The following is a 17207-nucleotide window of genomic DNA, read 5'->3' as shown; positions in this document are numbered from 1 at the left end:
GTAAGCGCTTAATAAATGCCATTATTATTATGGGCCAAGCACTGTTCTAAGCGCTGGTGGGGGATGGGGATACAAGGTGATTAGGTTTCCCCACGTGGGGCTCACAGTCTTCATCCCAATTTGACAGATGAGGGAACGGAGGCCCAGAGAATAATAATAATAATAATGGCATTTGTTAAGCGTTTACTATGTGCTAAGTGCTGGGGGGATACAAGGTGATCAGGTTGTCCCACGGGGGGCTCACAGTCTAAATCCCCATTTGACAGATGAGGGAACTGAGGCCCAGAGAATAATAATAATAACGGCATTTACTAAGCGCTTACTATGTGTAAAGTACTGTTCTAAACGCCGGGGGGATACAAGGTGATCAGGTTGCCCCACGCGGGGCTTGCAGTCTTCATCCCCATTTTACAGATGAGGTAACTGAGGCCCAGAGAATAATAATAATAATAATAATAATAATGGCATTTATTAAGCACTTACTATGTGCAAAGCACTGTTCTAAGCGCTGGGGGGGGGGATACGAGGTGATCAGCTTGTCCCACGTGGGGCTCACAGTCTTCATCCCCATTTTTCAGAGGAGGGAACTGAGGCCCAGAGAAGTGAACTGGCTTGCCCAAAGTCACACAGCTGACAATTGGTGGAGCGGGGATTTGAACCCATGACCTCTGACTCCAAAGCCCGGGGCCCTTGCTACAGAGCCACGCTGCTTCTCTATTTAGGGAGTGCTTACTGTATGCACAGAGCACTGGACTAAGCGCTTGGCAAGCACAATACTGCAATAAAGAGGGCGGGGGAACCTGGAGGGGGTTTAGGGGGGTCTGGGGAGGAGGTCTTGGGGGGAAGGGTCTGAGGGGGGGAGTCTTAGGGGGCAGGTGAGGGGAGTCTGAGGGAAGGTGGGGGAACCGTGAGGGGGCTTAAGGGGGTCTGGGGAGGGCTCGGGGGGAGGCAGGGAAGGGTCTGGATTTGGGGGGGGGGGGGTCCAGCTGTGGGGTAAGGGTGAGGGAGGGGCTGGTGGGGCGGTCCAGGTGAGGGTCTTGGGGACGGGAGTCTTGAGGGAAAAGTTCCAGGTGGGGCAACTTGAGGGAGGGTCTGATGTGGGGAGGATTTGGGGGGAGGCTGGGATGGGGGGGTCCTGGGGAGGAGGTCTGGGGTGGGGGCCAGGTGTGGGGGAAGGGTGAGGGCCTGGGGAGGGGGGTCTGAGGGGAGAGGTCCAGGTGGGGGAACTTGAAGGGGGTTTAGGGGGGCCTGGGGAGGGTTTGGGGGGTCCACGTTTAGGGGATCCTAGAGGGGCCCTGAGGTGGGGAGGATTTGGGGGGAGGCTGGGGATGGGGGGGTCCTGGGGAGGAGGTCTGGGGTGGGGGGCAGGTATGGGGGAAGGGTGAGGGCCTGGGGAGGGGGGTCTGAGGAGGGGGGGACCAGGTGGGGGAACTTGGAGGGGGTTTAGGGGGAGGCAAGTGAGGGGAGGGTTTGGGGGGTCCAAGTTGGGGGGATCCTGGAGGGGTCCTGGGGAGGGCAGTCTGAGGGAGGGTCTGAGGTGGGGAGGATTGGGGGAGAGGCTGGGATGGGGAGGGGTCCAGGTGGGGAAAACTTGAGGAGGTTTAGGGGGGTCCAGTTGTGGGGGAAGAGGGAGGGAAGGGCTGGTGAGGAGGTATTGGTGGGGGGGTCTGGGGGAGGGTCCTGGAGGGTCTTGGGGAGGGGAGTCTGAGGTGGGGAGGATTAGGGGGGAAGCTGGGGTGGGGGGGGTCTGAGGGAAGGGGTCCAGGCGGGGGAAGCTTGAGGAGGTTTAGGGGGGCCTGGGGAGGGTTTGGGGGGAGGCAGAGAAGGGTCTGGGTTGGGGGGGGGGTCCAGTTGGGGGGCCTGAGGGGGTCAGGGAGGGGAGTGCCAGGGAAGGGGTCCGGGTGGGCGGACCTGGGGAGGTCTAGGGGCGGCAGGTGAGGGGCCTGGGGGCGATGAAGACTGTGAGCCCCTCGTGGGACAACCCGATGACCTTGTATCTACCCCAGCGCTTAGAACAGCGCTTGCCATACAGTAAGCATGCAACCGATGCCACCATCATCATCAACATTATTAATAATAAATATCACAGTTGATTTTGGGGTTTTGCTTTTTCAAATCTTACCATCACACCGTCCTCCTCCTCCTCCCGTGTGAACCGACGGTCCTGAGAGCTCGGTCTACCCATTTGTGTCCCTCCAGGCCTCTTGTGGCGGCGATGGACCGGTCCTCTCGAACTCAGCCCCGCCCCACAGATGTCCACCTCTGGTCCGCCCGGGGGCCGCGTCAATAGTTCCGGGCTATTCTTCTTTGTGGGCCTGTCGGCCTTAGGAGCCGGCGTTTACGTAAGTAGCGGGCGGAGCGGGAGGCCTCCCCCGCTCCCCGAGCAGCCTCGCTTTCGTCGTCCTCATCATCATCCGTTGTCGCATTTATTGAGCGCTTCCTGTGGGCAGAGCACTCGACCGAGCGCTTGGGAGCGGACAGTATCACACAAGAGAAGCAGCGTGGCTCGGTGGAAAAAGCTTCTCTGGGCCTCAGTTACCTCATCTGTAAAATGGGGATGAAGACTGTGAGCCCCCCGTGGGACAACCTGATCACCTTGTAACCTCCCCAGCGCTTAAAACAGTGCTTTGCACGTAGTAAGCGCTTAATAAATGCCATCATTAATAATAGTAATCATAACAATGGCATTTTTTCAGCGCTTTATTATGTGCCGGGCACTGTACTAAGCATTCGAGGGGTTACAAGCAAATCGAGTTGGACACAGCTCCTGTTCCATGTGTTACTCCCACTGTTGGGTAGGGACCCTCTCTATATGTTGCCAACTTGTTCTTTCCAAGCGCTTAGTACAGTGCTCTGCACACAGTAAGTGCTCAATAAATACGATTGATTGATTACTCACAGCCTCCATCCCCATTTTACAGTGGAGGGAACTGAGGCCCGTAGAAGACAAGGGACTCGCCCAGGGTTACACAGCAGGCAAGGGGCAGAGTCAGGATTAGAACTCGTGACTGACGCCCAGCCAATATGCCATGCCGCTTCCCATTCACTCATTCAGTCGTCTTTAATCGAGCGCTTACCGTGTGCAGAGCGCTGTACTAGACGCTTGGGAGAGGACACTACAACAATAAACGGACATATTCCCCTCCCAGAATGATTCCCACTGGATGGGTTTCTCTAGTAGAGAAACCAGAGCCATCCGCCGGCTGGGCGATTTGGGGCAAGTCGCTTCACTCGTCGGGGTCTCAGTTTCCTCCCCCGTGAAATGGGAGTTCAGTCATTCATTCCGCCATATTTGCGGAGTGCTTACTGTGTGCAAAGGACTATACTGAGCGATCCGGAGAAGACAACAGAACAATAAACAGACACATTCCCCTGCCCACCACGAGCTTACCATCCTGTTCTCTGTCCTGCTTAGACTATGAGCCCCGTGTGGGACAGGGCCACTTGATAAGCACCTATCAAATACTGGAACTCTGAAGTCTTATTTCATTCATTCATTCAATCAGTCGTGTTTATTGAGCGCTTCCTGTGTGCAGAGCACTGTACTAAGCGCTTGGGAAGAACAAGTTGACAACACATAGAGACGGTCCCTACCCAACAGTGGGCTCACAGTCAGATTCTCACTTGTCCGACAGCACACGAAGGGGCACGTCCATCTGCTTCTCCTGTCTTCGTCTCCAAATCGTAACGACAGTGGTCTTAGGCGCCTGCCATGTGCTGGGCACTGTAGTGAGCGCCGGGGTGGATAGAGGATCGGCTGCAGCGTGGCCTAGCGGGTAGGGCCTGGGCTTGGGAGTAAGTAGGACCTGGGTTCTAATCCCGGCTCCTCCACGCGTCTGCTGGGGGACTGGGCCTCAGTTCCCTCCTCTGGAAGATGGGGATGGAGTCCGTGAGCCCCACGTGGGATGGGGACTGTCCACCCCAGCGCTTAGTACAGTGCCTGGCACATAGTAAGTGCTTCACAAATTCCATTATTATTATTGTTTTTGTCATTCTGTCCCTCTAGACTGTAAGCTCACTGTGGACAGGGAATGTGTCTATTATATCGTCCTCTCTCAAACATTCTCTTTACTCATCCCCCCATCCCAGCCCCACGCCACTTATGTCCACATCTATGCCATGCTGCTTCCCGTTCATTCATTCAGTCGTCTTTATCGAGCGCTTACCGTGTGCAGAACACTGTACTGAGCGCTTGGGAGAGGACAATACAATATATTACCTGTCATTTATTTCTTTTAACGTCCACCTCCCCGCCTCTGACCGTCAGCCCGCTGTGGGCAGGGAACGCGCCCGTTTCTTGCCCTCTCAGTCCAGTGCTCCGCCCCCAATAAGCGCCCAGTAAAATGGGGATGAAGACCGTGAGCCCCCCGTGGGACAACCTGATCACCTCGTAACCCCCTCAGCGCTTAGAACAGTGCTTGGCCCATAGTAAGCGCTTAACAAACGTCGTCACTATTAAATACGGCCGAATGAACTGGACGAACGCGCGTCCGGCCCCCCGCAGGCCTACAGGACGGTGAAAGAAGACCAGAGGAGATACGAGGAGCGGCTGGCCGGCCTCGGCCGGACCCCGGAGGAAAAGCGGGCCGCGGCGGCCGGTGAGGAGGGCCGTGACTCGGCCAGGGTCGCGCGGCGGGGACCGAGCCGGTCTCTCCGCTCGAGTTGGACCGACGGGGCAGGGCTGGGGGAGTGGGGTGGGGGTCTCCCAAGGTCCCGGGGGTCCTCACCTTCTGTCTGTGTGGGTGTCTCTCCCCGTCTCTGTCTGTCTCAGGTGGTCCTGGAGCGGCGGGGCCCCTTCCCCAGGCACCAACTCACGCTCCTTTCCTGCTCATCGGGGGCGGCACCGCTGCCTTCGCGGCCGCCAGGTCCATCCGGGCCCGGGATCCCGGGGCCAGGGTAAGGCGGGCACCCTCCCCCTGCACTCGATGGCATTCACTCAGCGCTGACCGTGTGCAGAGCGCTGGACGGACAGCACAATACAACCGTATAACAGACGCATTCCCTGCCCGCTTCCGGTCTAGAGGAGACAGGTGTAAGCAAATAATAAATCAATAAGTTCACAGACTTCTAAATAAAATTAATAAATTACTATTCCTAATAGACAACACATTAACTCATGAATAAATTAGTGGTATTTATTGGGTGCTTAATGTGGGCAGAGCACAATACAACCGTAAACACATTCCCTGCCCACGACGAGCTTCCGGTCTAGAGGAGACAGGTGTGGCTGTAAGCAAATAATAAATCAATAAGTTCACAGACTTCTAAAGAAAATTAATAAATTACTATTCCTAATAGACAACACATTAATTAACTCATGAATAAATTAGTCAGTGGTATTTATTGGGTGCTTAATGTGGGCAGAGCACAATACAACCGTAAACATATTCCCTGCCCACGACGAGCTTCCGGTCTAGAGGAGACAGGTGTGGCTGTAAGCAAATAATAAATCAAAAAGTTCATAGACTTCTAAATAAAATTAATAAATTACTATTCCTAATAGACAACACATTAACTCATGAATAAATTAGTGGTGTTTATTGGGTGCTTAATGTGGGCAGAGCACAATACAACCATAAACACATTCCCTGCCCAGGACGAGCTTCCGGTCTAGAGGAGACAGGTGTGGCTGTAAGCAAATAATAAATCAATAAGTTCATAGACTTCTAAATAAAATTAATAAATTACTATTCCTAATAGACAACACATTAATTAACTCATGAATAAATTAGTGGTATTTATTGGGTGCTTAATGTGGGCAGAGCACAATACAACCGTAAACACATTCCCTGCCCACGACGAGCTTCCAGTCTAGAGGAGACAGGTGTGGCTGTAAGCAAATAATAAATCAATAAGTTCATAGACTTCTAAATAAAATTAATAAATTACTATTCCTAATAGACAACACATTAATTAACTCAAGAATAAATTAGTGGTATTTATTGGGTGCTTAATGTGGGCAGAGCACAATACAACCGTAAACAGACACATTCCCTGCCCACGACGAGCTTCCGGTCTAGAGGAGACAGGTGTGGCTGTAAGCAAATAATAAATCAATAAGTTCATAGACTTCTAAATAAAATTAATAAATTAATATTCCTAATAGACAACACATTAATTAACCAATGAATAAATTAGTTGTATTTATTGGGTGCTTAATGTGGGCAGAGCACAATACAACCGTAAACACATTCCCTGCCCACGACAAGCTTCCGGAGACAGGTGTGGCTGTAAGCAAATAATAAATCAGTAAGTTCATAAACTTCTAAAGAAAATTAATAAATTACTATTCCTAATAGACAACACATTAATTAACTCATGAATAAATTAGTGGTATTTATTGGGTGCTTAATGTGGGCAGAGCACAATACAACCGTAAACACATTCCCTGCCCACGACAAGCTTCCAGTCTAGAGGAGACAGGTGTGGCTGTAAGCAAATAATAAATCAGTCAATAAGTTCATAAACTTCTAAATAAAAATTACTGTTCCTCATAGACAACACATTAATTAACTAATGAATAAATTAGTGGTATTTATTGGGTGCTTAATGTGGGCAGAGCACTGGACTAAGCACTTGGGCGAGCACGATACAACCATAAACAGACACATTACCTGCCCACGACCAACTTCCGGTCTAGAGGAGACAGGTGTGGCTATAAGCAAATAATAAATCAGTCCATAAGTTCATAAACTTCTAAATAAAAATTACTATTCCTAATAGACAACACATTAATTAACTAATGAATAAATTAGTGGTATTTATTGGGTGCTTAATGTGGGCAGAGCACTGGACTAAGCACTTGGGAGAGCACAATACAACCGTAAACAGACACATACACTGCCCACGATGAGCTTCTGGTCTAGAGGAGACAGGTGTGGCTATAAGCAAATAATAAATCAGTCAATAAGTTCATAAACTTCTAAATAAAAATTATTATTAATCATAGACAACACATTAATTAATAAACTAATAAATTAGTGGTATTAATTGGGCACTTAATGTGGGCAGAGCACTGGACTAAGTGCTTGGGAGAGCAGGATAAAACAAACACACGTTCCCTACCCACAACGAGCGTCCTGTTTAGAGGAGACAGGTATGAATAAAAGTAAATAATCAATTCTAAATAGAAATTACTATTTATAATAAACACATTAATTAATAAACTAATGAATAAATTCCTGTCTAGAGGAGACAGGTATGAATATAAGTAAACAATCAGTAACTTATAAATAGAAATTACTATTTACAATAAACACATTAATTAATAAACTAATGAATAAAGTCCTATCTAGAGGAGACAGGTATGAATATAACTAAATCAATCAATAAATTCTAAATAGAAATTACTATTTATAATAAACACATTAATTAATAAACTAATGAATAAATTCCCGTCTAGAGGAGACAGGTATGAATATAAGTAAACAATCAGTAAATCATAAATAGAAATTACTATTTACAATAAACACATTAATTAATAAACTAATGAATAAAGTCCTATCTAGAGGAGACGGGTAAGAATATAAGTAAATCAATAAATTATAAATAGAAATTACTATTTATAGTAAACACATTAATTAATAAACTAATGAATAAATTCCGGTCTAGAGGAGACAGGTATGAATATAAGTAAACAATAAATTATAAATAGAAATTACTATTTACAATAAACACATTAATTAATAAACTAATTAATAAAGTCCTATCTAGAGGAGACAGGTATGAATATAAGTAAATCAATCAATAAATTCTAAATAGAAATTACTATTTATAATAAACACATTAATTAATAAACTAATGAATAAATTCCTGTCTAGAGGAGACAGGTATGAATATAAGTAAACAATCAGTAAATCATAAATAGAAATTACCATTTACAATAAACACATTAATCAATACTCTAATGAATAAAGTCCTATCTAGAGGAGACAGGTATGAATATAAGTAAATCAATCAAAAAATTATAAATAGAAATTGCTATTTATAATAAACACATTAATTAATAAACTAATGAATAAATTCCTGTCTAGAGGAGACAGGTATGAACATAAGCAAATCATCAATAAACGATTTATAAATTAGAAATTGCTACTTATAATAAACACGTTAATTAATAAACTAGTCAGTGGCATTTATCGGATGCTTAATTAGGCAGAGGACTGTACTAAGCGTTGGGGCGACCACGGTACAGCAAACAGCCATTCCCTGCCCACGATGAGCTGACGGTCCCGAGGGGGAGACCGACATTAACGGACAGAGAAGGACGGATCTCGGATGTATCTGGGCTGCCCCGGGGGGTCCCCTCCGACCCACCCGGGGGTCCCGACCGACCCCACGTCCGTGTTCCCCAAGGTCCTCATCGTGTCCGAAGACCCCGACCTGCCCTATATGCGTCCCCCGCTGTCCAAAGAGCTGTGGTTCTCCGACGACCCCCAAGTCACCGAAACGCTGCGCTTCAAACAGTGGAACGGAAAGGAGAGGAGGTGGGCCCGGCTATCACCGGGGAGGGGGGCCCCCCACACCTAACGATAACATCTGCGGTACTGGTTAGGCGCTTACTAGGTGCCAGGCGCTGTACTAAGCGCTGGGGGTGGTCCAAGCTGACCTGGTTGGACACCGTCCCTGTCCCACTTTGAACCCCCGTTTGACAGAGAAGTGAAACGACTTGCCCGAGGTCTCCCAGCGGGCAAGCGGCAGGGTCAGGATTAGAACCCAGGCCCTGGGCCCTTTCCGGTAGGAGGCGCTATTGGAAGCATGGTGTTCCCTTGTCCTCGCCCAACTCCTTAGTACAGTGCTCTGTGCGTACTAAGCACCCAAAACCGAGAAGCAGCATGGCGTAATGGGTAGATCCAGATTCAGAAGGTGACGGGTTCCAATCCCGCCTCCGCCACTTGTCTGCCGTATCCTTGGGCGAGTCACTTCACTTCTCTGGGGCTCCGTTTCCTCACCTGTAAAATGGGGATGGAGACGGCGAGCTCCACGTGGGACAGGGACTGTGTCCAACCCTCCTTGCTTGTAATAAGCACTTTAATAAGCACTTAATAAGCGCTTTAACAGATCCCACAGCTCTCGCTGTCAGTATTGATCCGGTTGGGTGCGTTCCGGGGTTTTTCTTTTAACTTCCTCTCTCCCTGCCTCCGTCCCCCGGCCCTCGTCTCCGTCCGTCTCCCCGACAAGTATCTATTTCCAGCCGCCTTCTTTCTACGTTTCGGCCCAGGACCTGCCGCACATCGAGAACGGCGGTGTGGCCGTCCTCTCCGGCAGGAAGGTGGGTCGAGAACCCGGATTCGTTCATCCATTCGGTCGTATTTATTGAGCACTTACCTTGTGCAAAGCACTGTACTAAGCGCTCGGTAGAGTACACTAGAACAGTAAGCAGACACATTCCCTGCCCACAACAAGCTGTCGGTCTAGCTTCGTCGAATCTAGCCTCCACTGTCCTCCCGCCCAGGCTTTAGCCAGGTGATCCTGGACTTGGAAAGACATGCCTTCCTCTTGCACTGTCTCCCCTTCTGCTTTGCTCCCCTTTTCCCTCCTTCAACTTCCTCTTCTTTTCTTTTTCCTCCTTCCTCACTCTTCCTCTGTTCTCCCTCCTCTCCCTTTTTCTTTCCCCTCCTCCTTTCTCTCCCCTCCTCCTCTTTCTTCCTCCTCACCCTCTTTTTTCCCCTCCTCATCTCCCTTTTCCTCGCCCTTTCTCCTTCCTCCTCCTCTCCCTTTCTCCTTCCTCCTTCTCTCCCTTTCTCCTTCCTCCTCCTCTCCCTCTTTCTCTTTCCTCCTCCTCTCCCTTTCTCCTTCCTCCTCCTCTCCTTCTCCTTCTCTCCATCTTTCTCCTTCCTCCTCCTCTCCCTTTCTCCTTCCTCCTCTCCCTCTTTCTCCTTCCTCCTCCTCTCCCTCTTTCTCCTTCCTACTCCTCTCCCTCTTTCTCCTTCCTCCTCCTCTCCCTTTCTCCTTCCTCCTCCTCTCCCTCTTTCTCCTTCCTCCTCCTCTCCCTCTTTCTCCTTCCTCCTCTCCCTCTTTCTCCTTCCTCCTCCTCTCCCTCTTTCTCCTTCCTCCTCCTCTCCCTTTCTCCTTCCTCCTCCTCTCCCTCTTTCTCCTTCCTACTCCTCTCCCTCTTTCTCCTTCCTCCTCCTCTCCTTCTTTCTCCTTCCTCCTCCTCTCCTTCTTTCTCCTTCCTCCTCCTCTCCCTCCTTCCTCCTCCCTCTTTTTCCTTTCTCCTCCTCTCCCTCTTTCTCCTTCCTCCTCCCTCTTTCTCCTTCCTCCTCCCTCTTTCTCCTTCCTCCTCCCTCTTTCGCCTTCCTCCTCCTCCGTCCTACTCTTCCTCCCCCTCTTTCCCCTTCTCTTTCTCCTCCTCCTCTCTCACTTTCTCTCCTCCTCCTGGCTGCCCCTGCCCCGTCCCCCCCCAGCCCAACTCCAGCTGGTAGCACCACCCTGACCCCGGGAAGGCCCGAGCAGCCATCCAGGGTAGAAGCAGAGCGTCGGGGCTGGAACCCAGGGGCCACCCAGGGGCCATTCCGGTCTCGCCGGGATGGCCGCCCACTCCCACGGGGTGTTTCCGGGCACAGGTCGTGCAGCTCGACGTGAGAGCCAACGTGGCCAAGCTCAGCGACGGCGCCCAGATCTCCTACGAAAAGTGTCTGATCGCAACCGGTCAGTGTCTCACCCCCCGCCGCACCGGGCCCGTGGGCCGAGCGGGGCTCCCCTCGGCCTCTAGTCCGCCCATCCGGGCCCCGCCTGACGTAGCCCTGTGGCTTCCTTGCAGGTTAAGGTCGGGGAAGGCAGTTGCTTAAAGCACAGGTTGATTTGGTATCTAGCTAAGCCACAAGGGAATCTACGAGAGAGACAGACAGAGAGAGAGGCCGTGAGCAGAAAGTGAGGCCGGGCAGGTTGCGGGGACCCCTTGGGGGTGGGGGGCTTTTCCCGCCAATCGATCCGAGCCGTGCGGTGGCGGCCAACGGCGCCTGGAGCCGGGGTGTCTGGGGGCCGGGCCCCTTCCCGCTCCCCGACGCTTCCTCCCGGGGACCCCAAAAGAGGAGCCCCCCTACCCCAGTCCACGTCCGACGGTTCTTGCCGGGGTGGGGGTGGGCCGAAGTGACCGATCGCCCCCGTCACCGCCCGCCGTTGCCCGAGGCCCCTCGGTGGCGGGGGAGACTGAGGGGGCGTCCCCCGTGGTGTCACCCCCAGGGGGCACGCCGAGGAATCTGCCGGCCATCAGCAGGGCCGGGCCCGACGTGAAGAAGAGGACGACGCTCTTCAGGAAGGTGACCGCCCCGGTCCCCGGAAAACCTCCTTGCACCTCCGAGGGGCGGCTTTGGGCCGGGTGGTCTTGGCTGTTACCTCCTTTTGGGGGTTGTTGGGAGGTACCCACCTGCACGGGGGGGTACTCTTAGGCCCTCGAGGGGCAGCGTCCGAGGGTCTAGATCCAAAAGACCCCCCCCCAAAAAAAAACACACGCTCCACATTGGAGGACTCCAATCTCTAAATGGCTGCGGTCCCACAGATCGAGGACTTCCGTGCCCTAGAGAAGATTTCCCGCGAGGGGAAGTCCATCGCCATCATCGGGGGCGGCTTCTTGGGCAGCGAGTTGGCCTGCGCCCTGGGCCGGAAAGGTGATGACGATGCCCCCTCCCCACCCCTGACCCCACTTACCCGGCGCTTACTATGCGTCCAGCCCTGTTCTAAGCGCCGGGATAGACCCCGTTCATCGGGTGGGACACAGTCCCCGTCCCACCAGGGGCTCCCAGGCTAAGTTTGGGGGGTGGCGGGGGTAGACTGGCCGCCCCCCACCCTCGGGTCCGGCCCCCATTTCCTGTCTGCCGTCCAGCCCGGGCGTCCGGCTCGGCGGCGGAGGTCGTCCAGGTCTTCCCCGAGAGCGGAAACATGGGCAAGATCCTGCCGGAATACCTCAGCAGCTGGACCACGGAGAGGGTCCGGAAAGGTGAGGGTCGTCGGCCGCGGGGGGCCGGGGGCGGGGGCGGCTCCGGCGGGCCGCCCCCCTCCACCTCCGCCTCCCGCCCTCCCAGAGGGGGCCAAGGTGCTGACTGGTGCCGTGGTGCAGGCCGTCGACTTCCGAGGCGGCAAGGTGGTCATCGAGCTGAAAGACGGCCGCAAGGTGAGCGGGCCTTAGTGGCCAGAGCCCGGGCCCCGGAGGCAGAAGGATCCGGGTTCTAATCCTGGCTCCGCCACGTCACCCCGGAATCCGCTCCCGGCTCCTCCACCTGTCCTCTGTGAGGCCTCGGGCTAGCCGCTCCACTTCTCTAGGCCCGACTTGCCCCAGCCGTAAAATGGGGTTTAAAGCCATGAGCCCCACGTGGGACGGGGACCGCGTCCAACCTGATGATCCTGTAGCTACCCCAACGTTTAGTACAGTGCCTGGCGTACAGTAAGCGCTCAACTACCACCATTTTAAAAAAAGAAAAACAGTCATTTCACTTTTCTGGGCCTCAGTTCCCTCATCTGTAAAAAGGGAATTAAAAGCGTAAGCCCCGCGTGGGACAGGAACCGTGTCCAACCTGATCGGCGTGTGTCTTACCGCAGTGCTTAGAATAGCGCTTGGCACAGAGTAAGCGCCCGGCTCCGCCACTTGTCAGCTGTGTGACTTTGGGCAAGTCACCTCACTTCTCTGGGCCTCAATTCCCTCATCTGTAAAATGGGGATTAAGACTGTGAGCTCCACGTGGGACAACCTGATCCCCCCCGTTGCTTAGAACAGTGCCTGGCACGTAGTAAGCGCTTAACAAATGCCATCGTGGTTATTATTATTAACAAGCACCATAATCATCATCATCTACCCCAGCTGAATTGTATTTTCCAAGCACTTAGCCCAGTGTCCTGCAAACAGTAAGCGCTCAATAAATACGACCGAATGAATGCTGAGAACGGCGCCGGGTACACGGTAAGCGCTTAACAAGTACAGTGATTATTATTATTATTAGGTGATGGCGACCCTCCTTCTCCCGGTGGCTTTTTTCTGAGGGCACGGGGGCCGGGCGTCCCCGTGACGGGTGTCTGGGTTGTTTTCCCTCCCAGGTGGAGACGGACCACATAGTAGCCGCCGTCGGCCTGGAGCCCAACGTGGAGCTGGCCAAGTCTGGGGGACTGGAGGTGGATTCGGATTTCGGGGGCTTCCGGGTGAACGCCGAACTACAGGCCCGCTCCAACATCTGGGTGGTGAGGCCCCTTCCCCCCCTAACTGACCACCGGCTAATCCCCCCGGGCACCCGGGCAGTGCGGCCCAACGGGTAGAGCCCGGGCCTGGGAATCAGGTTGTGGGTTCTCATCCCGGCTCCACTTGTCTGCTGAGTGACCTTGGGCCTGTCACTTCACTTCTCCGTGCCTCAGTGACCTCATCTGTAAAATGGGGGTGAAGACCACGAGCCCCTCGTGAGACCTCGTATCTACTCCAGTGCTTAAAACAGTGCTTGGCACGTAGTAAGCGCTTAGCAAGTGCCACCGTTATCGTCATCAACGTCATCCACCACTTGTCCGCTGTGTGACCTTGGGCAAGTCACTTCGGTTTTCTGGGCCTCGGTTTCCTCCACTGTTAAGTGGGGAATGGTGCTTGGCACATAGTAAGTGCTTCGCAAATCAGCGCTTAGAACAGTGCTTTGCACCTAGTAAGCGCTTAATAAATGCCATTAAAAAAAACCAAATACCGAAATAATATTAATAATGAGAATAATAGTCTTAATCACACCTGTAGCAGGAATCCTCCTCGACCCCGCGTGGTCTAGTGGAAATAGCCCGGGCCTGAGAGTCAGAAGGACCTGGGTTCTAATTCCGGCTCCGCCATTGGTCTGCTGTGTGACCTTGGGCAAGTCACTTCACTTCTTTAGGCCTCCATGTCCTCATCTGGAAAATGGGGATTAAACACCTATTCCCTCCCCCCACCATTAATAATGTTGGCATTAATTAAGCGCTTACTATGTGCCAAGCACCGTTCTAAGCGCTGGGGTGGTTACAAGGTGATGAGGTTGTCCCACGGGGGGCTCACAGTCTTCATCCCCATTTTGCAAATGAGGGAACTGAGGCCCAGAGAAGTGAGGCGACTTGCCCAAAGTCACCCAGATGACACGTGGCGGAACCAGGATTTGAACCCATGACCTCTGACTCCGAAGCCCGTGCCCTTTCCACTGAGCCACGCTGCTTCTCTGCTTCACTGCTTCACCATTAGACCGGGAGCCCTGTGTGGGACACGGCCTGGTTCCGACCCAGCGCTTAGTACAGTAGAGAAGCAGCGTGGCTCAGTGGGAAGAGCCCGGGCTTTGGAGTCAGAGGTCATGGGTTCAAATCCCAGCTCTGCCAGTTGTCAGCTGGGTGACTTTGGGCCAGTCACTTCACTTCTCTGGGCCTCAGTTCCCTCATCTGGTTAAGACTGTGAGCCCCCCGTGGGACAACCTGATCACCTTGTAACCTCCCCAGTGCTTAGAACAGTGCTTTGCAGATAGTAAGCGCTTAATAAATGCCATCATTATTATTATTATTATTATACAGTGTTTGGCGCATAGTTAAGCACTTAATGGATGCCACAGTTATTATTATCGAGTAGTATAATGTGCTCGACAGGGGGCAAGCTTCCCCTAAGAACCACTAGTCCCGGCTGCACTTCCTGTGGCCTCCCTCCCTCCCGGAGGCCCACATAAGGAGGAAGTGGCTAGTAGGAGTCCCCGAGTGTGGCCAGTCGGGCTTCGGGGCCCAGAGAACTGCCTCCCACTCTCCTGGACCTCCAGCCCCCTCGAGTATAGGCTATGGGCTGGGAATGTGACCCTCCCAAGCGCTTAGTACATCATCATCAATCGTATTTATTGAGCACTTACTATGTGCAGAGCACTGTACAGTACAGAGAAGCAGTGTGGCTCAGTGCAAAGAGCCCAGGCTCTGGAGTCAGAGGTCATGGGTTCAAATCCCCGCTCCGCCAACTGCCAGCTGGGTGACTTAGGGCAAGTCACTTCACTTCTCTGGGCCTCAGTTCCCTCATCTGGAAAATGGGGATTAAGACCGTGAGCCCCTCGTGGGATAACCTGATCACCTTGTAACCTCCCCAGCGCTTAGAACAGTGCTTGGCACGTAGTAAGCGCTTAATAAATGTCATTCTTCTAGACTGTGAGCCCACTGTTGGGTAGGGACTGTCTCTATATGTTGCCAACTTGTAATTCCCAAGCGCTTAGTACAGTGCTGTGCACACAGTAAGCGCTCAATAAATACGGTTGATTACCAGCTGTGTGACTTTGGGCAAGTCACTTCTCTGGGCCTCAGTTCCCTCATCTGTAAAAAGGGGATGTAGACCGTGAGCCCCTCGTGGGACAACCTGATCACCTTGTAAACTCCCCAGCGCTTAGAACAGTGCTTGGCACATAGTAAGCGCTTAATAAATGTCATTATTATTATTATTATTATTAACAGTGCTTGGCAGATAGTAAATGCTTAATAAATATGATTATCATTATTATTATTATTACCCTGCATCCCGTTAGCGCTCAGTAAACACGACGGACTGACTGCCTGGACTCCTCTCCCATCCCCTTTTCGGGGGGAAAGCGGCGACTCCGAGACCCTAGGCGGCTCGCGCCCCCGCACCGAGACCGGAATCACGCGGCAGACCCAGGGCAGAGCTAAGATTAGAACCCAGGTCAATCAATCAATCAATCGTATTTATTGAGCGCTTACTGTGTGCAGAGCAGAGAAGCGACCCGATTCGCTTCTTTGCACCCCAGCGCTTAGTACAGTGCCTGGCACATACTAAGCGCTTTGCAAGCACCACAATTATTAGTAGGTACAGGCTGGGCCTGGGAATCAGATTTTGTACAATCAATCAATCGTATTTATTGAGCGCTTACTGTGTGCAGAGCACTGTAGTAAGCGCTTGGGAAGTACAAATTGTCAACATCTAGAGACGGTCCCTACCCAACAGTGGGCTCACAGTCTAGAAGGGGGAGACAGAGAGCAAAACCAAACATATTAACAAAATAAAATTAATAGAATAGATATGTACAAGTAAAATAGAGTAATAAATACGTACAAACATATATACAGGTCCCCTGACTCCCACGCTCCACTTTCTTCCCCTAGGCCTTAGAATCGGTGGCAGATGGGAAGCAGCTGGCACGTCCCTGTTTTCCTACTCCAAGGGGGCGCGGCGCGGGGGAGACGAGGAGAGTTAAATCGGGGAAGGCTCCCTGGAGGAGAGCACCCCCTCCCAAACAGAGCCCCCGGTTGACGCTGGCTTTCGTCCCCTCAGGCCGGTGACGCCGCCAGCTTCTACGACCTGAAGCTGGGCCGGAGGCGAGTGGAGCATCACGACCACGCCGTGGTCAGCGGGCGACTGGCGGGAGAGAACATGACGGGCGCCGCCAAGCCCTACTGGCACCAGTCGATGTTCTGGTAATGCCGCTACCGCCCAACTGGGAGAAGCGGGGACCGGCCTGCGTTCCCCCCCAGCCGCGACCGGAGTTCCCACTGTCCTCTCCCCAGGAGCGACCTGGGCCCCGACGTCGGCTACGAAGCCATCGGCCTCGTGGACAGTAGCCTGCCCACGGTGGGGGTCTTCGCCAAAGCCACCGCCAAAGACAGCCCACGGTCCGCCACGGAACAGTCAGGTGAGGAGGCCGGACCCGCGGGCGGCCCTCTCCGAGGGGCGGGGGCATCCGGGGTGGCCCCCCGGAGCTGGACGGAAGGTGGTCCCTAGGCCGGAAGCCCCCAGAACCGGACGCCTCCCCCGCAGGGACGGGCATCCGCTCGGAGAGCGAGACCGAGTCGGAGGCCTCGGACGTGTCCGTCCCCGCCGGGGGCTCGGCCGGACCCCAGGCCCCCCGGCCGGGAGAGGACTACGGCAAAGGCGTCGTCTTCTACCTCAGAGATAAAGTGGTCGTGGGCATCCTGCTCTGGAACATCTTCAACCGGATGCCCATCGCCCGGAAGGTGGGGCCGGGCGTCCCTTCCCGGAGGGCCGCGGGGGCGGGGAGGGGGCGGCGCGGGGGGCGGGAGGGACGGGCTCAGCGGCCGCCCGGGCCCCCGTCTCCCGTCCCGCGCAGATCATCAAAGACGGCGAGGAGCACGAGGACCTCAATGAGGTGGCCAAGCTCTTCAGCATCCACGAAGACTGAAGCCCTCGCGGTGAGGCGGAGCGAGGCAGGGGCGAGGCCCTGTCCCCTCCTCACCTTTCTTTTTTTTTTTTTGGCACCGCTCAATAAAATGGATTGTTCTCCGCTC

General features: G+C 53.1%; 1 protein-coding gene across 1 annotated transcript in view; it reads left to right on the top strand.

Moving 5' to 3' along the window:
* The window catches only part of AIFM1 (apoptosis inducing factor mitochondria associated 1), an 18582-nt gene extending 1375 nt beyond the window's left edge, over positions 1-17207 (top strand). Inside the window, exons 2-16 of the mRNA XM_038748020.1 lie at positions 2200-2342; positions 4505-4598; positions 4772-4896; positions 8356-8486; positions 9181-9271; positions 10566-10650; positions 11185-11261; positions 11501-11609; positions 11825-11938; positions 12024-12112; positions 13029-13169; positions 16237-16379; positions 16470-16594; positions 16720-16916; positions 17030-17207. Coding sequence (XP_038603948.1) covers positions 2200-2342; positions 4505-4598; positions 4772-4896; positions 8356-8486; positions 9181-9271; positions 10566-10650; positions 11185-11261; positions 11501-11609; positions 11825-11938; positions 12024-12112; positions 13029-13169; positions 16237-16379; positions 16470-16594; positions 16720-16916; positions 17030-17101 — 1736 coding nt within the window. The 3' untranslated portion in view covers positions 17102-17207. The remainder of the gene's footprint in view (positions 1-2199; positions 2343-4504; positions 4599-4771; positions 4897-8355; positions 8487-9180; positions 9272-10565; positions 10651-11184; positions 11262-11500; positions 11610-11824; positions 11939-12023; positions 12113-13028; positions 13170-16236; positions 16380-16469; positions 16595-16719; positions 16917-17029) is intronic.

The sequence above is a fragment of the Tachyglossus aculeatus genome, chromosome 6, assembly GCF_015852505.1.
Source record: "Tachyglossus aculeatus isolate mTacAcu1 chromosome 6, mTacAcu1.pri, whole genome shotgun sequence".
Classification (NCBI taxonomy): domain Eukaryota; kingdom Metazoa; phylum Chordata; class Mammalia; order Monotremata; family Tachyglossidae; genus Tachyglossus; species Tachyglossus aculeatus.
Note: the sequence above shows the minus strand (reverse complement) of the source record. Positions and strands in the feature narration are given on the sequence as shown.